Here is a 26,264-nt window from a genome sequence, read left to right as displayed (position 1 = left end):
CTCAAGTGATCCGCCTGCCTCGCCTGTCAAAGTGCTGAGATTACAGGTGTGAGCCACCACTCCCGGCCCCATTTTTTTTTAATTTAATTTTTATTTTAAAAAGTTAAGGGATACATGTGCAGGTGTGTTATATAGGTAAACTTGTGTGGTAGGGGTTTGTTGTACAGATTATTTTGTCACCCAGGTATTAAGCCTACTACCCATTAGTTATTTTTCTGATCCTCTCCCTCCTCCCACTGATAGCCCCATTGTGTGTTGTTCCCCTCTATGTGTCCATGTTCTCATGATTTAGCTCCTACTTATAAGTGAGAACATGTGGTATTTGGTTTTCTGTTCCTGCATTAGTTTGCTAAGGATAATGGTCTCCAGCTCCATCTATGTTTCTGCAAAGGACGCAACCTCATTTTTTTTTTCTTTTTTTAAAAATTATTATTATTATTATACTTTAAGTTCTAGGGTACATGTGCATAACGTGCAGGTTTGTTACATATGTATACTTGTGCCATGTTGGTGTGCTGCACCCATCAACTCGTCAGCACCCATCAACTCGTCATTTACATCAGGTATAACTCCCAATGCAATCCCTCCCCCCTCCCCCCTCCCCATGATAGGCCCTGGTGTGTGATGTTCCCCTTCCCGAGTCCAAGTGATCTCATTGTTCAGTTCCCACCTATGAGTGAGAACATGCGGTGTTTGGTTTTCTGTTCTTGTGATAGTTTGCTAAGAATGATGGTTTCCAGCTGCATCCATGTCCCTACAAAGGACACAAACTCATCCTTTTTTATGGCTGCATAGTATTCCATGGTGTATATGTGCCACATTTTCTTAATCCAGTCTGTCACTGATGGACATTTGGGCAACCTCATTTTTTAAATGGCTGCATAGTATTCCATAGGTATATGTACCACATTTTTAAAATCTAGTCTACCATTGATTGGCATTTAGGTTGAATCCATGTCTTTGCTATTGTGAATAGTGCTGCAATGAACATACTTGTGCATGTGTCTTTATAATAGAACAATTTATATTTCTTTGGGTATATGCCCAGTAATGGGATTGCTGGGTCAAATGATGTTTCTGTTTTTAGGTCTTTGAAGAATTGCCACACTGTCTTCCACAATGGTTGAACTAATTTACATTCTTACCAATAGCATGCAAGTGTTCCTTTTTCTTTGCAACCTCACCAGCATCATGTTTTTTTGTTTTTTTTGTTTTTTTTTGACTTTTTAATAATAGCCATTCTGACTGGTATCTCATTGTGGTGGTTTTGATTTGCATTTCTCTAATGATCACTAATGTTAGCTTTTTTTCCATAGGATTGTTGGCTGCATATATATCTTCTTTTGAAAAGTGTCCATTCATGTCCTTTGCCCACTTTTTAATGAGGTTGTTCGTTTTTCTTCTGTAAATTTAAGTTCCTTATAGATGCTGGATATTAGACCTTTGTCAGATGCATGGTTCACAAAAATTTTCTCCCATTCTGTAGGTTGTCTGTTTACTCTGTTGATAGTTTCCTTTGCTGTGCATTAACTCTTTAGTTTTATTAGGTTCCATTTGTCAATTTTTGCTTTTGTTGCAATTGCTTTTGATGTCTTCATCATGAAATCTTTGCCTATTCCTATGCCCAGAATAGTATTGCCTCGGTTGTCTTCCAGGGTTTTTACAGTTTTTGTTTTACACTGAAGTCTTTAATCTGTCTTAAGTTAATTTTTGAATATGGTGTAAGGAAGGGGTTCAGTTTCAATCTTCTACGTATGCCTACCCAGTTATCCCAGCACCATTTACTGAATAAGGAATCCTTTCCCCATTGCTTGTTTTTGGTAGGTTTGTCGAAGATCAGATAGTTGTAGGTGTGACCTTATTTCTGGGCTCTCTATTCTGTTTCCTTGGTCTATGTGTCTGTTTTTGTACGAGTACCATGATGTTTTGATTACTATAACCATGTAATATAGTTAGAAGTTGGGTAGTGTGATGCCTCCTCCAGCTTTTTTCTTTTTACTTAGGGTTGCCTTGGCTTTTTGGGCTCTTTTTTGGTTCCATATGAGTTTTAAAATAGTTTTTTTTTAGTTCTCTGAAGAATGTCCGTGGTAGTTTAATAGGAATAGCATTGAATTTGTAAATTGCTTTGGGCAGTATGACCTTTTTAATAATACTGATTATTCCTATCCATGAGCATGGAATGATTTTTCATTTGTTTGTAAGAAATCTCTGATTTCTTTAAGCAGTGCTTGGTAGTTCCCTTTGTAGAGAGATCTTTCACCTACCTGGTTAGCTGTATTCCTAGTTATTTTATTTATTTTTTATTTTTGGTGGCAGTTGTGAATGGGATTGTGTTCCTGATTTGGCTCTCAGTTTGACTGTTGATGGTGAATTGGAATGTTAGTAATTTTTGCACATTGATTTAGTATCCTGACAACTTGTTTATGAGCTTAAGGAGCTTTTGGGCTGAGACTATCGGGTTTTCTAGATATAGGATCATGTCATCTGCAAACAGGGATAGTTTGACTTCCTCTCTTCCTATTTGGATGGCCTTTATTTCTTTCTCTTGTCAGATTGCCCTGGCCAGGACTTCCAATACTATGTTTAATAGGAGTGGTGAGAGAGGGCTTCCTTTTCTTGTGCTGGTTTTCCAGGGAAATGCTTCTAGCTTTTGCTCATTCAGTATGATGTTGCCTTTGTCTGTTTTGGAATTGGATTGTTTTTGTTGTTGTTGAGTTGTGGAAGTTCTTTATGTATTCCAGATACTAATACTTTATCAGATACATGATTTGTAAATATTTTCTCCCATTTGATATGTTGCCTTTTTACTCTTGATGGTGGTCTATAATACATAAGTGTTTTTAATTTTCATGAAGTCAAATTTATCTATTTTTTATTGCCAGTGCCTTTGGAAAAGTTTTATGATTTTAGCTTTTATATTTAAGATTTTGATCCATTTAGAGTTAATTTTTGCATATGTTATAATGGTACAACTTCATTGTTTGTGTGTAGATATCCAGGTTTCCCTGCACCATTTGTTGAAAAAACAATGTTCTTTTCCCATTGAATGGCCTTTTTCCTTTGAAATGTTCAATGTTCCCATTGAAATGAAAATGTTCTTTTCCCAATTGAATGGTCTTGATAGGCTGGCTGAAAATTATTTGACCATATATGTGGGTATTGGCTTCTGGAATTTCTATTCTATTCCATTGGTCTATTTTTCTGTTTTTATGCCAGTACCATGCTGTTTTGCTTACTGTAGCTTTGTAGTAAGTTTAGAAATCAGGAAATGTGAGACCTCCAGTTTTGTTCTTTTTCAAGGTTATTGTGGTTATTCAGGGTTCCTTGAGAATCCATGTGAATTTTAGGATGGATTTTTCTATTTCTGCAAGAAACTTCATTGGGTTATTGATAGGGACCGTTGCTTTGTTTTGAAACACATTGTCACTGGGTATTGAATTTTAGGTTGACATTTTCTTTCTTTCAGCACTTAGAAGATATTTTTTGCCCTTGGCTTGTCTTACATAGTTTCTATAGAGTAATCTGTGGCTGCTTTAAAAATTCTATCTTAGACTGGGCGCAGTGGCTCATGCCTGTAATCCCAGCACTTTGGGAGGTTGAGGGGGGTGGATCGCCTGAGGCCAGGAGTTTGAGACCAGCCTGGCCAACATGATGAAACCCTGTGTCTACTAAAAATATAAAAATTAGCCAGGCACGGTGGCACATGCCTGTAATCTCAGCTACTCAGGAGGCTGAGGCAGGAGAATTGCTTGAACCCAGGAGGTGGAGGTTGTAGTGAGCTGAGATCACTCTGGACAAAAAGAGCAAAATTCCGTCTCAAAAAAAAAAAAAATTCTATCTTTATCTCTGCTTTCAGCAATTCAACTAAGGTGTGTATGTGTTTATTGTGTGCTTGGGGCTCATTGAGCTTTTTGGATCTATGGTTTTATAGTTTTCATCAAATTATGAAAAATTTGTTTCATGAAAAAAATGTTTTTTTAAGTACTGATTTTTTCTCTTTCAATTATGTGTATATTAGACAGCTTGATATTATACCTCACTGACTATATGTTCATTTTTTAAGCTACTTTTTCTTTTTTGTGCTTCATTTTGTCTATCTTCTATCGCTGATTTGTAAAGCTCCTTGATCTCTTCTTCTGCTGTTTCTAATTTGGTGTTAATCTTACTAGTGGATTTTTTTTTTCCAGTTATTGTGTTTTCATCTGTAGAAGTAAAGTAATGTAGTTATCACCTCATTGTTTCCTCTCTGAGATCACAATTCAGTGTCTGAAAACTATTGTTTCATGTATCTTGTTCAATTTGTTAGTAGTTTATGGTGCAAGGATAAGATTTCTGTTTTTTCTTATGGCTAAAAGCAGAAGTCCATACATTCATATTTTTAAGGACATTTATTGTTTCTTTAAATGTTGGCCTTTTGGAAAACTTAAATATATGCATTGTTCTAAGTGAAAACTACTATAAGCCAGATGTTGCATTACTTGTGCAAGGTTAGTGTTTCATTCAGAAGATAATTGATATTGACAACAGCATTGGAAACATGTATGAATCTTTTAAAGATAGGTGCTTTTGAGGTTTAGTGAAGTAGGCACACATCAGGGCAGTAAAAATGTCAGATTCTCCTTGTTACTCTGTGAATCTAGAGTAGGAGAAGCAGTCACCATCCAGGGGTACTTCGTGATCTTTGTTGATGATCTCCTATTTTGACCATAGTTCCTCAGACTTCTTGAAACTTACGACCTAATTTAGCCATTAATTCAACAACACCACTACACATTGGACTTTGTTGTCATTTGGAACCCTCCCACCTTTAAACTGAAAACTTGTTGGTCCCCGTATTAGTCATACAGTGCCTTTTCTTTTTTAAACACAAACTTTTCCCCATTCACATCCCACTGCACATTTACACACATCCCACTGCACATTTACACATCACTGGATGTTTGTCGATTATTTTTCCTCCTTTTTATTGATTTCTTTTCCTTAGCTATAACCATGTTATGTTTTCTCCTATCCTTCCACAAGGAAATCTTGTCTCAGCTCTTTCCTTAATCTAATATTCTGAACAATAGTAGATGTGAGAGCAGTCTGTTTTTCTATTCAGTCATCTCATTAACCTATATGATTGATTTGACTGGCCTTACTGGATAGTCCGTCAGTTCCCTTTCTTCCTTGGCACTTTTTGGTGCATTTTTCCTGGAAGGCACATACTGGATCTATTAGTAAGAGGAAAGTCTTATCAAATTGAGTAAAATGATTCTGCAAGCCCTGAAAAACTAGTTACTTCTCCTTTTGGTAGTATCTCTACCCTGTATATTGTTTTCTGTATATGTTTTCTTTAAATGTAATTGTTTTTATAAAAGTGATATTTGCTTATAAAAATTCTAGTAACATCGAAGATTTTGCAGAAAAAAATTTATGAGAATCCCATTATCAGTCTATTTGTCAAATAGCTTTTCTTCTTTTATTGTCTTTTATTTTTTGTCATTTACTAATTTTATGTAATGTTTATAGGGAAGACATTTCATTCATTAATTTATGTTTTTCACATCAAAAACCAGGCACACCAGGTTTTTATTGATTATGTCTTCTGTCATTTAGTTCTTTTTCTGGTGGCTATTATTGATTCTTCAGACAATTTTTAGTCAATAACAAATGTTTTCATGTGCAGTTTTAGTTAATGTGAGATTTATTTATTTTGTTGCTTATTTCTATCAGTAATGTTCATTGAGCCTTCAATATCTGGTGAGAATGAAATGGTGGCTTGATGTGGTGATATGCACCTGTAGCCCCAGCTACTTGGGAGGTTGAGACGGAAGGATCACGTGAGCCGGGAGGTTGGGGGTTGAGGATGAAGTGAGTCATAATTGTGCCATTAAACTCCAGCATGGGCGCGTGAGAGAGACCCTGTATCTTAAGAAAAATTTAAAAAAGACAAAAACTGCAAAAAGTAGCCAGGCGTGGTAGCATGTGCCTATAATCCCAGCTATTCAGGAAGCTGAGGCAGGAGGATTGCTTAAACCTAGGAGTTCAACGTTGCGCTGAACTATGATTATATCACTGTACTCCAGCCTGGGCGACAGAATGAGAACCTGTCTCTAAAAAAAATTAAATTAAAAATAAAAAGGTAAAAAATACAAGAAAAAAATAATGAAATTGAGGCAGGAGAATAGGATCTGGAGGCAGGGAACCTAAGGCTGATTCACACTGACAGGAAAAAGTGAATCAAAAAGAAAAACTCACCCAAGTGAACTTGCCCAAGTAACGAAAGGATCAGAGGCTACTCCGTTTGCAACACCCCGCCTTTCTACTGAATGGCAGATGAAAGAATGGAAAGTACCTCTACTTCCCAGAACCAGTCTTCATGTACATAGGGTGTAACTTTGTAACTTCACTTCAGCCTCTGATTGGTCCCCTCTCACAACCAATCAGACTGGTCATGGGCCATGTCTTCATTTGCATAGGATGTAACTGTAACTTCCTTTCAGTTTCTGACTGGTCGCCTCCCACAACCAATCAGACTGGTCACAGGCCACGTGTTCATTTACATAGTGTGCAACAAAATAACCAATGGGAAACCTCTAGAGAGTATTTAAACCTCAGAAAATTTTGTAACCAGTACTCTTGAGCCTCTTGCTCAAGCCCCTTCCCACTCTGTGGAGTGTACTTTCTTTCTTTCTTTCTTTTTTTTTTTTTAGACAGTCTCACTTTGTTGCCCAGGCTGGAGTGCAATGGCGGGATCTCAACTCACTGCAACCTTGGCTTCCCTGGCTCAAGTGATTCTCCTGCCCCAGCCTCCCGAGTAGTTGGGATTACAGGTGCATGCCACCACGCTTGGCTAATTTTTGTATTTTTAGTAGAGACAAGGTTTAACCATGTTGGCTAGGCTGATTTTGAACTCCTGAACTCAAGTGATCCACTCACCTCGGCCTCCCAAAGTGCTGAGATTACAGGCGTGAGCCACTGCGTCCGGCCCTTTTTACACTTCTGTAACCAGGATTGGCAACTTAAATGAGCACCAGCTAGGTAGCATGAATGAAAGAAGGGGTCTAAGTGCATGTGCTTACATTCTTTAAGTGGCAGGGACTATGATATCTTGAGAGTATATGTCTCATCCAAATGTGACAATCTAGTCAATGTTAGTGGATTGCTGTCCTGTAAGAATACAGGCCTAATGTGGCCAGTCAACCAGTTTTTCTAGAAGAAACCAACACTATGGATTTTCATCTCATAATTTTTAAGTGGTTCAAATTTATAAAACTCTGTGTAGCCATTCAAAACATGATTGTAAACCAGGTATGATTTGTGGACCTCAGTTTGCAACTTCAGCTACTAAGTAAGTTTATTTTAGTGGTGTTTTAGGTGGGAAGGAGAGCAAATGTGTGTACCTAATCTACCATATTAGACTGGAAGTCTCATGGTTTCAGTTCTTATATATTGATCTTTAATTCAACTGTAAATTATTTTGATGTAAGGTGGGAGATAGGATCTAATTTTTTTCCCCAAATAGTCATTCATCTAAATATTAGTTGAATAATTTCCCCCACAGATTTGAAATGCCACCTGGTTTAAAAAGAGTGGTTTGCTTTTTTAAAAAATTTTTAATTTTGGTGGGTACCTAGTAGCTGTATATACTTATGAAGTACATGAGACATTTTGATACAGGCATGCAATGTGTAATAATCATGTTAGGGTAAATGAGGTATCTATCACCTCAAGCATTTATCCTTTGTGTTACCAATAATCCAATTATACTCTTTTAGTTATTTTTAAATGTACAATTACATTATTTTTTACTATATTCACCCTATTGTACTAGCAAATACTAGGTCTTATTTATTCTTTCTAACTACTTTTTTTGTTCCCATTAACAACCCCCACTCTGTCCCCTCCCTAGACTACCTTGCCTAGCCTCTGCTAACCACCCTTCTACTCTCTCTCTCCATGAGTTCACCTGTTTTAATTTTTAGCTCTCACGAATGAGTGAGAACATGCAAAGTTTGTCTTTCTGTGCCTGGCTTGTTTTACTTAACATAATGACCTCCAGTTCCATTTATGTTGCTGAAAATGACAGGATCTCATTCTTTTTATGGCTAAATAGTACTTTATTGTGTATGTGCCACATTTTCTTTATTCATTCATCTGTCGATGGACACTTAGGTTGCTTCCAAATCTTGGCTATTGTGAGTAGTGCTGCAATAAACATAAGAGTGCAGATATCTCCTCGATATACTGATTTTCTTTCTTTTGGATATATACCTAGCAGTGGGATTGCTAGATCATATGGTAATTCGATTTTTAGTTTTTTGAGGAATTTCCAAATTGTTCTTGATAGTGGTTGTACTAATCTACATTCCCACCAATGGTGTACAAGGGTTCCCTTTTCTCCACATCCTCGCCAGCATTTGTTATTGCTTGTGTTTTGGATAAAAGCCTTTTTTTTTTTTTGGAGACAGAGTCTTACTCTGTCGCCCAGGCTGGAGTGCAGTGGCACGATCTCAGCTTGCTGCAACCGCCGCCTCCTGGGTTCAAGCGATTCTCCTGTGTCAGCCTCCTGAGTAGCTGGGATTATAGGTGTGCATCACCACGCCTGGCTGATTTTTGTATTTTTGGTAGAGATAGGGTTTCACCAAGTTGGCCAGGCTGGTCTCGAACTACTGACCTCAGGTGATCCACACACCTGTTCCTCCCAAAGTGCTGGGATTACAGGTGTGAGCCACTGTGCCCAGCCAATAAAAGCCATTTTAATTGGGATGAAATTATATCTCATTGTAGTTTGGATTTGCATTTCTCTGATGATCAGTGATGTTGAGCACCTTTTCATATGCCTGTTTGCCATTTGTATATCTTTTGAGAAATATCTATTCAAATTTTTGGCCCATTTTTAAATTGGATTTTTAAGGGAGTGATCTGCTTTTTAAGAAATAGAAACCCACTAAAAGAAAGATCATGCAGGAGATATAATTCCCCTCATTGGAATGGAAAAGTTTTTAGGCAGCTTCTCTGTTCTCTTTGGGGCCTCTAGTGTGACATCTGCATTTCTCAGCAAAGTTTTCTCCTTGTTTTATGTAGATTGGTTTTTCTGGATACTCACATTCTTTCATATGACCTTACCATGACATCTCAAAGTGAAAGCCTAAAATCTACCAAATGATGTGGCCTATTCTCTGTCCTTAATCAACTCAGTCTAAATGCCCCAAATACAAATTCTTGGGAAAGTGAAACTAATTGATCTTGCTATGCCTGAGAGTGTCTTTGGACATGTGTTATTAATGTGGATAGTAGGTTCAGCCTTTTGGCAGGGGATATAGATGATTTCAGAGTAAATGGGTGGACACATGTCCATAGAGGTGGCTAATACAGCATCTTTATCATATATTTGAAATTGTTACAGCTGTAGAAATATATACCCTACTTGCCCATCTTTTTTTTTTTTTTTTCTTTTTAGAGATGAGGTCTTGCCATGTTGCCCTGGCTGGTCTCGAACTCCCGAGCTCAAGTGATGTGCCTGCCTGGGCCTCTCAAAGTGCTGGGATTACAGGTGTGAGCCATCACACCCGGCCCCATCCTGTTTTTCCAAAAGGTTTTGGTTATTCTCACTTATTTATTTTCAAGATTAAATTTAGAGACATATTTTAGATTACCAAAAAAAAAATCATGCTAGGATTTTGATTGGAATTCAGACAAAGATTAGAACAAAAAAGATTAAGAAAAGTAGTTTACTAATCTACAAAAATTGTGGACCCAGTTTTCATGAGCTGTAACCTGCAGAACCCATTTTTACCTATGAACACACAAGTTTTACAGTGTACTTTTCCTTTTTCCTTTCTTTTTTTTTTTTTTTTTTTTTGAGACGGAGTCTTGCTCTGTCGCCCAGGCTGGAGTGCAGTGGCGCAATCTCGGCTCACTGCAAGCTCCGCCTCCCGGGTTCACGCCATTCTCCTGCCTCAGCCTCCCAAGTAGCTGGGACTACAGGCGCCCGCCACTGCGCCCGGCTAATTTTTTCTATTTTTAGTAGAGACGGGGTTTCACCATGGTCTCGATCTCCTGACCCCTTTTTCCTTTCTAAGTTGAATTTACGAAGAGAATTTCTCACACATATGTGCACCTGCAATAACCATTGGTTTTCTAAAATCTCAGATAATACTTTAAATGTATTCCGTCCACTAGCCACATGTATTTATGTTTTTTGATTAATTAAAATTAAAATTCAGTTAGTTGTACTAATTACATTTCAAGTGCCCATGCGGCTAATGCCAAATATATTGAATAGTGCAGATATCAAATATGCTGTCATCACAGAAAATCCTATTGGGTAGTGCTGCTTTATAGATACTTGTATGTTAATAATAACTAATTTAATTTTTAAAGCCCATAGAAGCAAAAATCTCTATTTCATATGTTTTGTTTATAGCATTTTGGCTAATATGTGGAAAATGATAGGATAGTGTTGTTTTCTTATTTTTTTTTTTTTGAGACGGAGTCACGCTCTATCCCTCAGACTGGAGTGCAGTGGCCGGATCTCAGCTCACTGCAAGCTCCGCCTGCCAGGTTTACGCCATTCTCCTGTCTCAGCCTCCTGAGTAGCTGGGACTACAGGCGCCCGGCACCTCTCCCGGCTGGTTTTTTTTGTATTTTTTAGTAGATACGGGGTTTCACCGTGTTAGCCAGGATGGTCTCGATCTCCTGACCTCATGATCCACCCATCTCGGCCTCCCAAAGTGCTGGGATTACAGGCCTGAGCCACCGCGCCCGGCCTGTTTTCTCATTTTAAAAGGTTCATTGAAGAAAGTTCGAAAAATACCCTAAAGGAGAAAGTAAAAATTACCTGCACTCCCAAGGGATAGGAGTTTTTAAAAGACTTTTTGAAATACAATCTATAACCAAGTGTACATATCATAAATTACGATTGGATTAATTTTCACCAACTAAATAATACATATATGTCTTTTTACCAGTTTCTCTATTCCCAGGTTCTTTTTGATTCATGTCTTGTTTGTTTGGATTTAGTAATCATATAGTTTTATTGAAGATGGGCACATGAGTATGTTTCTTTTATCAGGAGGCATATGAAGCCAGTTAGTCTCAATACCATTGATGCTGAATTTCACCACTTGGTTAAAGTGGTCACCGCCAGGTCTCTTCATTGTAAAGGTACATTTTCCTTTTGTAATTAATGAATAATCTGTGGGGTGACATTTTGAGACTTTGTCAATATTCTGTTCCCTAATAACTTTTCACTGAAAGATTTCAGCATCCATTTATGTAACTTGCCTGAATCAGTTAGTACATGAAAGTTACAAAATGGTGATTTTTAAAATTCTATCATGTTATGTACAATTCTTAGCTGGCATTCTTATTTAAAGAAGAGATTCTTCCCCCTACCCGTCCACTTCCCCATTTTTCTCGTTTGAGTCTTCTTTTCCCCTTTTTATTTTTTATAAACACCCTGGGTTTTTCTCATGAAGTTGATCAGTGTGACTCATCACTGCTTTGAGACTCATTGCTATAATCACATCTATGTAAAGTTCTATTATACCAGGATAATTTTTGATTTATAGCAGGTCAGTCATCTTTATGATCTTGTTCTTTAACTGAGAATTCTTATTGATTTACTCTACTGAAACACAGACTTTTCAGAAACTGGAGCAACTGTGTTAAGGAATTCCCATTTACACTAGGCAAGAAAGTAAACAGTAAGTGGAGAGTAGGGTAACAAACACTTATGGTATCAAAAAACAACCGTGAAAAGGATCTGTCTTAATGTGCTAGCCCATTGCAGTTTAACATATTGCTTACAACCTTCACAATAGAATTTGAGTGACTTCAGTTACACATTCCAGGAGACTGGCAGTCTGTTACAATCAGAGTCTGAACTTTAGAGCAGGCTAATTTACAGCGATGGGATGAAGAAAGTTGTGGATTTGTATTACACACTCTCACCTGACACTGTATCTGATCCCTTGCCTGCTGATTGACATCTTGAATGAGCTCTTTGAAGCAAGTTCCAGCTTAATTAAAACGTTTGCTTGGTTAGCAGTGATCTGTGAAAGCCTGTGATAAATATTGAATCAGGTTCACCTGCTGGTTGCTGTGAGTGGATAAACAGCTGCTTTGTGCAGTATAATCATGAAACGGTGGCAGTAGGGTACTACTACTGTTTGAATTTTTTAAAAAGAATAGTTGAAAAGGTATAGTTATGTTACTTTTGCTATCTCACTAGAGTGTGTGCTAATGTGAGATTTTGCACAACGGGCATTCAGTACCTGTTTAGATGGCTCGGACAACAGCAAATGGTTGATAAAGATTAACAAACTCTTTTTTATGTCTCAAAGATTGTAGTATAATTCTATGTTCATTGGCCTTTTACCACTAGCTCTTCATGTGCATGACTTTTTGAAATAAAGGGCAGTATTTTGCTTTTTTGCTTAAGTGGTAGATGAAAACAATCCTGTTAAAGCTTCACTTTAAGATTTAAGGTTATGAATTTCAACTTCTCCACAAATTTATTACGTATTTTGTGGAAACTTGAATAATTCTTTTGAGTTTCCTTTTTTATCTGTAAAATGAAGTTAGAAATATACATTAGTGAACTAAGTATTTTAGTCTTATGTTAACATTAGTTAATTAACAAACATTACAATAGAAATGAGTTCAGAAGCAGTGGAGGAACCTTTATGAAATTGTCTTCTTTTGACTACTGTTTATTCCTTTACAGAATAACTATGTCTGGCTAATTTGATTGTAAAGAAAATGTTGTTTCCATTTGATTTTTGTTATAAAACCAGATATCAATTCTGGAATAAAGCCCTCACCCAAATCAGTCACAATCTCCTTTGAGCACCTGGTGAAAGTTATGGGTTCACTTTCTAAAAATGCACACAAAATTGTGTCTGTAGTTTCTTGGTGATCTGTAACAGCCCATGGACCCTAATTTGAGAACCCATTTCCTAATAAAGTAGGTTGAAAACTTTTGGGGAGGAGGTGTTAAGATGAAAGCTATTCTGCCAGGTATGAAACAACTGAGGAGAAACCAGAACAGAGTATATTAACTGTGTGTGTGTGTGTTTTTTTCCGGCACTTCTAGCATTTTTCAGGTATATTTTTCACGACAATTGTTAGCTTTAAAGATCGTCTTCCATAGTCGTGATTCCTCACTCTCTACCTGAAGTTTTATATTTTTATTTCTATCATCAACTTATTTAGAATTTTATGGGGAAAATGAAATTTTGTTTAAGCCATACTCAGCCTGTTCAACTGCTTGTTCATGTTTATCGACGTGGATGTATACAACTGTCATTCATATTTTTTCATTATAATATTATTCCATTGATTGGAAAAAACCCCACAATTTACTTATCCATTCCTTCTGTTGATACATGTAGCTTGTTTTTCTCACTATTAAAACAATGCAGCAATTAATATTCCTCTTGTATCTGTCTTAATTTGCAAGAGTTTTTCTAGCATGTGTACCTAACAGTGTCATGCTGGGTCAAAGGGTGTATGTATCTTTGATTTCATTAGATCACCAATTTGCTGTCAAGTAGTTGTGCCAATTTATACTTAGATCAGCAGTGAATAAGAGTTTCTTCTGGTGGATAGGAAATGGAATCTAATTATGGTTTTAATTTGCATTTTCCTAATTACTAGTGAAGTTGTACGTTAGATGGCACATCTTTTCAGATACTTATTAGCCTTTCAGCTTTTCTCTTCTGTGATTTGCCTGTTCTTGGTTTTCTGTAGGGTTTGTCTTTTAAAAATAGATTTACTGGAATTCTTTATATATTGTAGATACTGATCCTCACTTGATTGTATGCATTGAAAATATCTTCTGTCAGCCTGTGCCCCCTTTCTACCTATTTTTCTTTCTTTCTTTAAGGAATATGTATTTTTAAATAGAAGTTTAACATGTTAATGAAGCTGTGTTTTCAGTCATTTGTGCTTTTGGTTTATTGTTTTAGGAAATCCTTCTCTACATTTGGATCATAAAAGATATCTTCCTATGAAAGAAGAGACCATATAGTCTTTGAAGCTTAAAATGTTTACTGTCTGGCTGTTTTGTTGACTCTTGCTCTAGAGAGTCTATTAACTGAAAGTTTTTGTTTTTTATTTTTCCCTTGGGGGACATAACATCGATCTTGTTATAACATATTTGATTTAAATGTCAACTAATAAGTTAAAACAATTTTTATGAAATAAAACTTGAAGATTGTACTTAGGAATATTTTGTAATTGCATGCATAGAATAATAGAACTAACTTTAAACAATTCCTTAGTTTATGAGTGAAAATGGTTTGATAAACTCCAAGAACTACACTTTGTAGAACAATTTAAGAATGAAGCTCTCTTTGTCAGTAAGATGAGGTGATCCTTGTCATTGTCTTCTCCATGGCTTGATATATCAGGGATTCTAATGCCTCTTGAGTCAATGAATGAATGAAATGGGATATTACATGAAAAATGCTTAGCACAAGGACAGCCTTAAAAAATGGCAGTATTATTAATAATGAAAATATTGGGATATATGTTTGTCACTACTAAAATACTAGCATAAGATGATTTTTCTTTTTGGCCTTGAAAAATAGTAATTGTCCTGTACTTTTTCCTTTAAAAGCTAATCTGGATTTTGAAGTAACTTTTTGATATGTGCAGCACTTCAAATTAGGACATAATTTAAGCATCTGTCAGTTTTAATTGTAATGCATGGGTACAGAATTTGGTTCAGGGACATTTAGTCATAATTCATCAATTTAAAAAAAGCTAAATTACAGTTATGTGCAAAACACCACTCACTGAATGAGCTATATAAAGAAATGTAAGACATAGTTTCTGTCTTCAAGGAATTTGCAGTGTGGTTGGAAAGACAATACATGCACATGTGGAAAGTTATGGAAAAATACAAGTTTTTTTTTTTTTTTTTTTTTTTTTACTGTTTCATTGACCTAGTTTTCCTTTTATTTCATTCAAACAGGTTTCTCTTCAGTCTCTTTTTCTCTCTACTTCTTTATATACTTAGTTTTCATAGTCATGCCTGCTTTTGGAATTCAATTTGTAGTCTCCTTTGAGAATCTCTCCTGATTTACAGTTAGCAAAGGAACTTCTTCTTTGGCAATAAAATTAGTTCCTAACTATTTCTTTATCATTTTCCATTTCTAAAAATATTTAATCACCATGCTTATTTTTCAGGTATTTAGGCATAGTATATTTTTTGTGTGAGTAGTAGGGAAAGTTTGGAGAAAGTTGTAAAACTTTAAAAGTTGACATTGTGGTATGTTACCATTTGAACTTATAATTATAGCTTGTGAAAGGAATAGTGAAAAGGACTCAGCAATTCGCCTTTCTTTCAAGATCAAATCTTCGAATCCTTCATCCTTGAAAGAATTTAGACATGTCTTTATATAATGGAACAAGAGAGGGAATATAATTTATTAAACACAAGAAAAATTTTCTGAAAATCCTTGGTTGCTGATGTTCTATTAGAACAGTTTTGGTAATTGTAGATTTGAAATGTATTTTAAACAATTGGCTACTGCACATGAAAATATTATAGCTGTCACATCCACATGTATCTCTTGTGTTTTTTTTTTTAATGATAGTATATTTTTGCAGTTACTTGGGTTGGGTTTTCTTGCCTTTTCTTGAAGTAAAAGGACTCTGAACAGTTTCTAGCTTGGAGAAGAAGCCATTTCTTAAAGAGATTGGTTCTGGTACTGTGTAGCCACTTACAGGTCTTAGAGGTTACAGATTTTGGGAAGCCCATGTGTTTTATGTATTGCTTTTCAGATATATTGGATGAGAATGAATATTATAAAATTTATTCTCTAGTTTCCTGGAGAAAAGGAAATCTCTGTCAATTTAAACAGCAAAGGGAAAAGAAAAAAGTCTTTGTGAAAGATAAACATGATCATTTTCTAGCAGGAAAAATACTCAATAAGAGATACAAAATTGTTTAATTTTATTCGTCTAATTGTTTTAAGACCCTTGGATCAAAGGGTTTCAGAGAGAGGCCATAAAGTATTAGCCTGGTAATTCGATTGGGGGATATTCCGATCTCCTGACACTGCTGGCATCAGGATCCTTCCTCTAGTTTTCTTAGAGCATTGAAAGTTGCTGATTTTGATATAGGTAATTATCTTTTGTTATAAAGTAAGTGACTTTTTGAAGCCTTTGTTATATTACTACAATGAGTTTTTCTGTCTTCTTCAAATATGATTGTACCAAATCTTTTTTTTTTGAGACGGAGTCTGGCTCTGTCGCCCAGGCTGGAGCGCAGTGGCCGGATCTCACCTCACTGCAAGCTCCGCCTCCCGGGTTCACGCCATTCTCCTGCCTCAGCCTCCTGAGTAGCTGGGACTACAGACGCCGGCCACCGCGCCTGGCTAGTTTTTTGTATTTTTTTAGTAGAGACGGGGTTTCACCGTGTTAGCCAGGATGGTCTCGATCTCTTGACCTCGTGATCCACCCGTCTGGGCCTCCCAAAGTGCTGGGATTACAGACTTGAGCCACTGCGCCCGGCCCCAAATCTTTTATTTTATTATTTATTTATTTTTGAGATGGAATCTTGCTCTGCCACCGAGGCTGGAGGGCAGTGGCGTGGTTTTGACTCACTGTAACCTCTGCCTCCCTGGTTCAAGTGATTCACCTGCCTCAGCCTCCCGAGTATCTGGGACTACAGGCGCGTGCCACCATGCCTGGCTAATTTTTGTGTTTTTAGTAGAGACGGGGTTTCACCACGTTGGCCAGGCTAGTCTCGAACTCCTGACCCCAAGCAATCCACCTGCCTCGGCCTCGCAGAGTGCTGGGATTACAGATGTGAGCCACGGTGCCTGGCCTGTACCAAATCTTTTAAATGGAAACTTTAATAGAAGATCGCTTCTGGAGAAATAATTTCTGTTTAATAACGCAAAGGAAAAATAATTAACTTTTAATTTCTACCTTATTCCCTACTTGCCTAAGTACCCATTGAAAACCATCTTCTTGGCCAGGTATGGTGGCTCACGCCTGTAATCCCAGCACTTTGGGAGGCCGAGGCGGGCGGATCACCTGACATTGGGAGTTGGAGACCAGCCTGACCAACACGGAGAAACCCCATCTCTATTAAAAATACAAAATTAGCGAGGCGTAGTGGTGGATGCCTGTAAGCCCAGCTACTCGGAGGCTGAGGCAGGAGACTCACTTGAACCTGGAAGGCGGAGGTTGTAGTAAGCCGAGATCATGCCATTGCACTCTAGCCTGGGCAAAAAGAGTGAAAGTCTGTCTCAAAAAAAAAAAAGAAAAAAGAAAACTATCTTCTTGAGGAGTCTAGTCAAGTTCATAGATGTTATAATTCGTTCATATTACTTTACAACTTAAAAAAACAAACAAAAACATGTTTAATATAAAGTTAGCTGTGGTTTATAGTATTCTGAATTATGAAGTGAAAAACAGATTTAAGGTTCTAACTAAAGTCACTCTAGTGAGAAAAGTTTTCTGATACTAGTTCTTGATCTTTTGCTTTTGTTAGTACCACTACTAGTGTAACATTTAAAGATAAGTAGAACATTAAATTATTCGTGCCAAATTCACCCTTTTTAAAAATTAAAAACTTTGAAAACAAAGTATCTAGTTGTAAAACTGTATAATAGCATCCCTTTCTATTTGAGAAAAAGGTATGAAAGATATGTATATATGAAGGTCAGCAAGTTATACACTAAATTATTTGTGATGGGATAGTTGATTTTTAAACAATATTTCTGTATTATTGTTTGAATTTTTTTGACCAAAAGAAAAGGTGAAATTAAAAGGAGTAGATGGTAAAGCTTTAAGTGGAATTGATGTTGAAAAGTATAACATCAAAAAGTAAGTTTTCTCAGCCTTGAGAAAAAGCTACTTTATTGGATTACTTTTATGCTTAGATATAATGTATTTATGTAGTACATAACAATGCATTGGGCCATAGCATTCTAGTATTCACATGAATTTAACTGTATCATAAGGAAGATAAATAGTATAATTGAGCGAAATGATTGATGGTATGAAAAAGTAAATTAATTCTACTTGAGTTACCTTAATTCTTTTTGTATGTTAATTGATTAATATGATCATTGCAAAAGCCAAAAAAGAATTCAGTCAGAAATATCATGATATAATTTGCATTCCATTTTCTCTGTGACCATAAATTGTTGGATATTGCAACATATGTAACATAAACCACATGTCAGCTGTTTCCTGCCTCACTGTTGACAAGAGCCCCATTCATAACTCTTCTTTTTATCCTTTTAGTGAATAAGTAATTATTCAATATAGAAGGCAGGATATTTGGAACTGGCTATTTAATGTGGCAGCACTCTGTAATGAAATCTGCTGTTACTGGCAACCTGAGAGGAGAATGTAACAATTCCAGCATGGCTGTAACTTTATCTGCTTTGACTGACTGTTTATTTGGCACATCAGTGAACCTTTTATCCCAGTGAGTGACAGCTCCAGAAGGGTCACATTTACATCCATTCTATCATGTATTGTAATATTTAATGGCGGACAAGGTTGAGTGAGACTGGGAGTAATTTGAACTTGCTTTTCCACTGAGTTGAGGCTAAAAGACAGCTTGATCCCCAGTATTGTGGTGTAACATGCTATGACTTAGCATTTGTTTATGAAGGCCAATCTTACTGATTACAATAATAATAATAAAAAAAAACCAGTCAAGTAGAGTGTGTGTTCTACTAAATTAAAACTCTTTAGCACGCAGTCTTTCAAGTTACAATGCTATTTACCTTTTTTCTTTCCCCATCAATGACCACTTCTATAAATTAACCATTTTACACTATTTCTCTAAAATGAGACTTTGTTCTGTGTCATTTGGTGTAATAATTGAGACTTAGAAGGGAGTAGTTATTAAGAACCTGTGAGTTCTAATATATAGCATTAAACAACTTTTTTTTTTAGTATTTGAGGATTTGGAAACAGAAGAGAAAATTCAGGTAAATTAAGTAGACTATATTCCTGATGTTCCATATGGTTTGTTTAAAGAGACATGTATATAACTATTTCAGTTATGAAACTGAGTTACAAGTGAAATTGTCCGGGAAAAACTATCCTGGATGATAATTTTACGATGGGTTTACGTTCCATGACAGGTAATTGAATTTCAGATATACTTGTTCCACACAAGCAACCTGCTTTCATTATTAAATATTAATATTTTGCATTTATTTTCGTACCTTTGCTAAAGAAGAATTCTCTCTTCTTGAAGTTGTTAAGTGATACTTTAGATTCAACTTGATAATTCTATTCTTTTGTAAACTATATTTAAAAGCACTTCAAAAGCATTGGTGTATTAAGGAATATTTGAATGAACTATGCTGTGAACAAAACTATTAACTCTAAACTATAATATCACAAATTCATATGAAGCCTAAGAAAAAATTAAAATTGTTCCTACTTTATCACTTTTATAATTTATGAAAGAGGAGAGTTAAAATGTACTCAAAACATTTGGAATTGGAGAGTTAGAGTGGTATGTTAGAAAGTGTGCAAATGTGGAAACATCATTTATAACTTTTAAAAGAATGAGGACCAATTTTAAATTGTATTTGTAGTTTTTTTCTTTAATGGCAAGTTTTAGATACTATAATTTCTTGTAATTTCTCTTTATTTGACCATTGTGATTCATTACTTACAGGTTCTGATTCCATGTGAGGTTTGATAACATTTTTTTATGGTAGTTTAGATATTAGTTATCATTTCTTTCCTTTCTTACAGCCCCCTGGCCACTGTTCTAGGTGCTGTTGTTCTACTAAACAAGGAAACAGTCAAGAGTCGTCGAATACCATTAAGAAGGATCATGCAGGGAAATCCAAGATACCCAAAATATATTTTGGGACACGCACACACAAGCAGATTGCTCAGATTACTAGAGAGCTCCGGAGGACGGCATATTCAAGGGTCCCGATGACTATTCTTTCCAGCAGGGATCATACTTGTGTCCATCCTGAGGTAGTTGGTAACTTCAACAGAAATGAAAAGTGCATGGAATTGCTAGATGGGAGAAATGTGAGTAAAGTTATTTTGTTTTAGAGAAAAAATAAGGCTGAAAATATTTAAATTACTCAATATATGTTTTGTATGTACATTTTAGTGATAATCAACTTCGGAAAATCAAATTAACTGCTAATATTGATATCTTTTAAAAAATAATTTTACCGTAAGAAAATCTTTAGTCAAGTTTTAAAGTATGGGATTTGGTCTTAAAGCTTGGGGATATTTAATTCCTTGAAGTTAATTTCTGTTGTAGTCAGATATCTTAGTTTCTTCTTTTAAATCCTGCTGCCAAAAATAGTCAAACTTGGATGATGTCATATGAGGAGACAGAAGTGTTTAAATGATTTAGTCTAATTATATCTAATTAATATACTTTACATACTTAAAAACTTCAAAAGCAGATAGTTTATTTAGGCTCTCTGTTCAGGCAAACTTTGGATTTTTTTAATTGAATGAGAAATACAATGATTATCCCACCTCATAATTCTGATTAATACAAACCCCTCTTTTAAAAGTGATACTAAATTATTAACTTTAAAAAGATGTCATTGGTGGTTTTGAAAATTTCCAAGGCAATTAGAATAATATGAATTTGGGCTTGGTGGAAATAGAGAAGTCTTTCTTTCTAAAGACTTATATGACTTTCAAATAATTTTTTTTTTGGCAGTATTAGTTTGGGAGCCTATGTTCTGGTGTGACAATTATTTTACTCTAAAATTGAAGTTGCAAGTATGAAATTATATCCCAAAATCAGTGAACCATAAATTGATAACTATGAAGTGACCAGTGATATTTTAATGTATTTTGAGAATTGTTTTGTTTTTCACTAGTATCTTATTAGAGTTGGTTCTACACAAAAAACTGTGAGCTATAGCCCCCAGAGTTTCATTTCATTGATATATCACCCCTTATATAATGTGAATTAGTTATTTTGTTTTATGCTTTTTGTCCTTAATACTCTCTTTTATTAGATGAAAATGTATTTAAGCTTTATTTAGGGATAGTCAAAAGATACTTCAACAGATATTCAAACGAGATTATAAAGTATAAGTAGTAAGGTGTTCCAGTGGCAAAACTTGAGTGACTTGTTCAGAGCCAGGAGAGAATACAGAATTATTGAATCAAAGCCATTATTGAAATTCTACAATCATATTTATTTCCAAAGAGTTCTTTCTAACTAACTGAGGAATTGTGAAATCCCTTTACTCTGTATATTAAAAAACTTCTCTTCCACGAGAGATGAAAGTATGAAGTGTCAAGTGTTCAAAAACAATAAAATAAAGCTCTTTATAAAGGTAAAACTCCATAAATTTCATGCATGAGTGACTGCTTTCCATAGTGACTGAGTGATATGCTGAATTCCCCAAATGCTTCAAATTTACTTTTTGGCTATATAGCCTATGCAAGAAGACTTGCTGGTATTGTCACCATATTTTTATCTTTTTTTGTTTTACTTGTTATTAGGGAAATTATTGTGTATTTGTAAAAAATACGTTGGCCGGGCATGATGGCTCATGCCTGTAATCCCAGCACTTTGGAAGGCCAAGGCGGGCAGATCACTTGAGGTCAGGAGTTCAAGACTGGCCTGGCCAACATGGCGAAACTCGTCTCTACTAAAAATACAAAAAATTAGCTGCACGTGGTGGCACGTGCTTATATTCCCAGCTACTTGGGAGGCTGAGGCATGAGAATCGCTTGAACCCAGGAGGCAGAGGTTGCAGTGAGCCAAGATTGAGCCACTGCACTCCAGCCTGGGCAACAGAGCAAGACTCTGTCTCAAAAACAAACAACCAGAAACATACATTGGTAAAATACATTGGTAAAAGCAATGATAAAGTGTAAGATTGTGTATTGAAGGCAGACAGTTTCATTTTGTGTAACCTAGAATCCTACAATGCTGGTTATGTTTTTATTGATCTTTACTCATAAGTTTGAATCATGTTAAAATAAAAAGTAATTCAATAGACTTCAATGTTCTGAATTTTTCATTGGCCTTTAGTTTGTCTTAAAGTGAACAGGTATTTTATTTTTGAATATTAGTAATATGAATAATTGAAGATATCTGCTTGTGGTTTGCCTTGACCTAATTCTGCCTCAGAATGCTTACCTCATGGGCATACATGAACATCCTCTTTCTTGTTCTCAAGCCCCCTTAGTAATTTGGTATTGTAATGAGGCCAATTACAAAGTCACCGTAGGTGTCTGTGTTTACTATGACTGAATTACCAAAGCGAAATGATAAACAGATAACTGACAATTTGAATGAAAGTGTTTAAAGTGTGATAACACTTCAATTGACAGACTTCCTCAGGGTTGTGTTACACTGCTAAAATGGATGAGCTTTTCTGGTTTTACTATCAGCCTGCAGAGGGGTGTCATTCTAACTGCCCTTAAAGTGTAAACTTTCTGATTTTTTGGCTTGATCCAAGGCACATGTGTTTTTGTTCATTGTTTCTTTTACTAAAGTGCCCTTATACTGGAAAAGTATGCACTTATCTGTTAAAAGTTAATTTTTGTTTCAGTTAAGAAAAAATAATTTTAACTAGAGTTAGGAATGACAATTCTGAAATATTATTTTAGTTATACATCTTTTTTTGGTTAAAATGAGACTTAATAACTCATAGTCATAGACTCTAAAGGCACTTTGGTGATCATTTTGTATAAAGATAAGCTTTCAGAATTGTATGGAAGAAGCTTGGGATGAAGAAATGGTGAATGTCCTATTATTAAACTCAGTCTGTATCAAACTGAGTATGAAAGATGATTGACACATTTTTACCTGAATCACAGAATTTTAGAGCTGGAAGGAATTTTAGAGATGATATAGTCAGTGAGTCAGAAGGAATCTTACAAGCCTCTGGTTCAAATATTCTTTTGATGCTGAGTCACATGAGAAAAATGGGCCCTGAAGTTTGCTCAGTCAGACAAGTAATTAGCAAGGAGGAACCAGAACCCAAATTTTCTGATTCCTCATCCATTGCTATTTTGATTACACTAGAAACAAAATCCAAAGATGGCATTGAGGTAGGGAGAAGTTGACACAGTATGAAGAATAAGAACAGTAGAGGTTAGAGAAAGTAAGTGAAAATAATGTAGAAAATGGCCTAAATAAATATAGTTAGATGAGTCCTTTCCTCCTAATTTTTATTTTTAATACTTTGGAGGACCTACAGGTAGCATTCTTTAACATGGCTGAATACAGAGCTTTAGGAGAACTGGTCCTCAGCTATTCATGTCTTGTCCTTTGATTTGCTGACATTCTTTTATAGGTTACGAATCTTCTATGGTTTACTTTGTTCTAGCAATATCTAGATACATTTGTGTATGTACTGATGTATTTATGTTTTGAAAACATAGATTCTCCTTTTAGATTGTAGATAAAAATACATATAAATATAAGATTTATATATATGCATATATGTGTGTGTATATATACGTGTATGTATATGTACACATGGATACATATATACGTATATATAGATATATAGATATATCTATATATAGATATATCTATCTATATATAGATATATATACGTATATATGTGTGTGTATATATGCAGAGAGAGAGTATAGTTCATCCCGCCTTGGCCTCTCAAAGTGTTAGGATTATAAGCATGAGCCGCTGCACTCAGCCTGTAATGAAATTTTTTATTCCCAGTAATACAATGGCAAAGGACATTAGTAGATAACATAAAAGAAGACATTCAAATTACTGCTGAACCTTGTTAGACTATTCATACAATATTATGTTAAACCTTGCTAGAAACTATAAAATACAAAAAATATATGTGTGTGTGTGTGTGTGTGTGTGTATATATATATAGCTACCTCAAAGTCTTTTATCCCTAATATAATTTATATATTTTATATATGGTTGTTTTTTGTTAAGGATAGCAAACTAGGAAAAATAAATATTTTTATTTCAAAATCATTTTAAAATAAATATGTATAATTAATTAAAATAAAAGTGGCCCATTATTCTACCACTTAGTTCCAATGACAATTGAAAAAGAAAAGTAGTACATGTATGTGGTTAGAAAATGAAAAGAGAGGCTCTCTTTTTCTAGATCCTCCATCTCCTTAACCCTTTAAGGTAATTACTGTAAAATTTTATATATATTCTACCAGAACGTTTAAAAAATGTATTCGCTATAATGTATGTGTATATATATTCTTTAAAAAAACAGTTCACATGAATTTAATCATTCTATACACATTATGCAACATGTTTTTCTCACTTAACGTAGAGAGCCTAATCAACACATAGACAAATCTCAATCATTTTTAAGGGCTAAAGTTTTTGTATTAATTTACTGTAACTTATTTAACATGTCCCTTATGGGTAGATATTTGGTTTATTTTCAGTTTTTTGGCTGTTTAACAGTACAGGGTACATCTATTCACATTAATGGTAAACTTTTAAATTTTGGTAGTTTTTTGACAAATTGCCTATGTACTTCTACTACTAGAATTTTATACTTCTAAAAATATGTATACTTTTCTAATTTTATACATTTTTAATAGTATATGAGACACTCTTGTTAGGGCTGGGTTTTATCAAACATTTTATTTTTTTATTAATGCATGTAATGAGTATTTTTTTTTTTTTTTGAGACAGGATTTCACTCTGTTGCCCAGGCTGGAGTGCAGTGGCGTGGTCACTGCTCACTGTGGTTTACTCTTTTTTTTTTTTTTTTGTAGAGATTGAGTCTCCCTATGCTGCCCAGCTGGTCTTGAACTCCTTGGCTCATGTAGTCCTCCGGCCTTGGCCTCTCAAAATGTTGGGATTATAGGCATGAGCCACTGTGCCCAACCTGTAATGAAATTTTTTTATTTCCAGTGATAGAATGGGGTGGAGTGCAGTGGCTCATGCCTGTAATTCCAGCACTTTGGGAGGCCAAGGCGGGCAGATCACTTGAGCTCAGGAGTTCGAGACCAGCCTGAGCAACATGAAGAAACCCTGTCTCTACAAAAAAGGAGCCATATGTGGTGATGCACTTGTGGTTCCAGCTACTTGGTGACTGAGGCAAAGAATCGCTTGAACCTGGGAGGTAGAGGTTGCAGTGAACCGAGATTGGACTGCACCATTGTACTCCAGCCTAGGTGACAGAGCGAGACTCCCATCTCTGAAAAAAAAAAAGGTAATAGAGTGGCAAAGGGCATTAGTAGATACCAAAAGAAGAAACACAAATTACGGTTAAACCTTGTTAGACTATTCATACAACACTATGTTAAACTTTGCTAGAAACTGTAAAAAATACAAATCGAAACAAGATTCTGTTTTTTACTTTTAAAACAGAGATAAGAAAAGATAACGTCAGTGTTGACAAGGATGTGGGAAAAGGGTAATGCAAAACAGTATATACTTTCTGGAGGATAATTTCACTATATGTTTTCAAGAAACTTAAAAATACTTCGTAGCGTCTGATCCCATAATGCTATTTCTAAAAATATAGACTAAGAAAATATTTAGAAACCAGCATAAGAATGCTCACTGCAGCCTTATATCTAAAGTGGAAATTGGTAACAGTCTATAAGTCCAGTAATAAGAAAACTGGTTCATCAGCTATGGCACATTAATTCAGTGTACATATATGAGCAGCAATGAAAAGATGCTTAGTGATGTCAGAAGATTTTCCTGGTATGATTTGTAATACATTAGCCAGAAAAAAATAAAGGGAATACAGTTTTATAAACATTTTTATTTACTGTGGCTGGATTGTTAGTAATCCTTAATGCCTGGGGAACATTTGCTTTGTTCTTGTTTTTATTACTATTTGGAGATAGAGCTTTGTTTTGTCACCCAGGCCAGAGTGCAGTGGCGTGATCATAGCTCACTGCATCCTCGAACTCCTGGGCTGAAGTGATCCTCCTGCCTCAGCCTCCTGAGTAGCTAGGACCACTGATGTACACCACCAGTCCTGGCAAATTTTTTATTTTTTTGTAGAGACAGGGTCTTGCTACATTGCCCAGGCTGGTATCAAACTCCTCACCTAAAACAGTCCTTTTGCCACAGCCTCCCAAAGTGCTCACACCTGTAATCGTGCCTAGCTTGTTCTTGTTATTTTAACATTGTAGAGATATCCTTATATACACATGTATAGAAGAAATATGAAACGAAATACACCAAAATGTTCGTAGTGCATTCTTTGTGTAATAGAATTACGGATAGTTTAGGCTTTTTTTGGTACTCCTGAATTTTTTTTTTTTTTTTTTTTTTTTTTTTTTTTTTTTTTTTTTTTTTTTTT

The 26,264-nt window shown here is 35.5% G+C and overlaps 1 protein-coding gene across 1 annotated transcript in view; it reads left to right on the top strand.

Annotated features, from left to right (window-relative positions):
• BRIP1 (BRCA1 interacting protein C-terminal helicase 1) overlaps positions 1–26,264 on the top strand; it is a 181,528-nt gene that overhangs the window by 31,087 nt on the left and 124,177 nt on the right. The window contains exon 7 of the mRNA XM_025362438.1: positions 19,738–20,028. Within this exon, the coding sequence (XP_025218223.1) occupies positions 19,738–20,028 (291 nt within the window). The remainder of the gene's footprint in view (positions 1–19,737; positions 20,029–26,264) is intronic.

The sequence above is a fragment of the Theropithecus gelada genome, chromosome 16, assembly GCF_003255815.1.
Source record: "Theropithecus gelada isolate Dixy chromosome 16, Tgel_1.0, whole genome shotgun sequence".
Classification (NCBI taxonomy): domain Eukaryota; kingdom Metazoa; phylum Chordata; class Mammalia; order Primates; family Cercopithecidae; genus Theropithecus; species Theropithecus gelada.
Note: the sequence above shows the minus strand (reverse complement) of the source record. Positions and strands in the feature narration are given on the sequence as shown.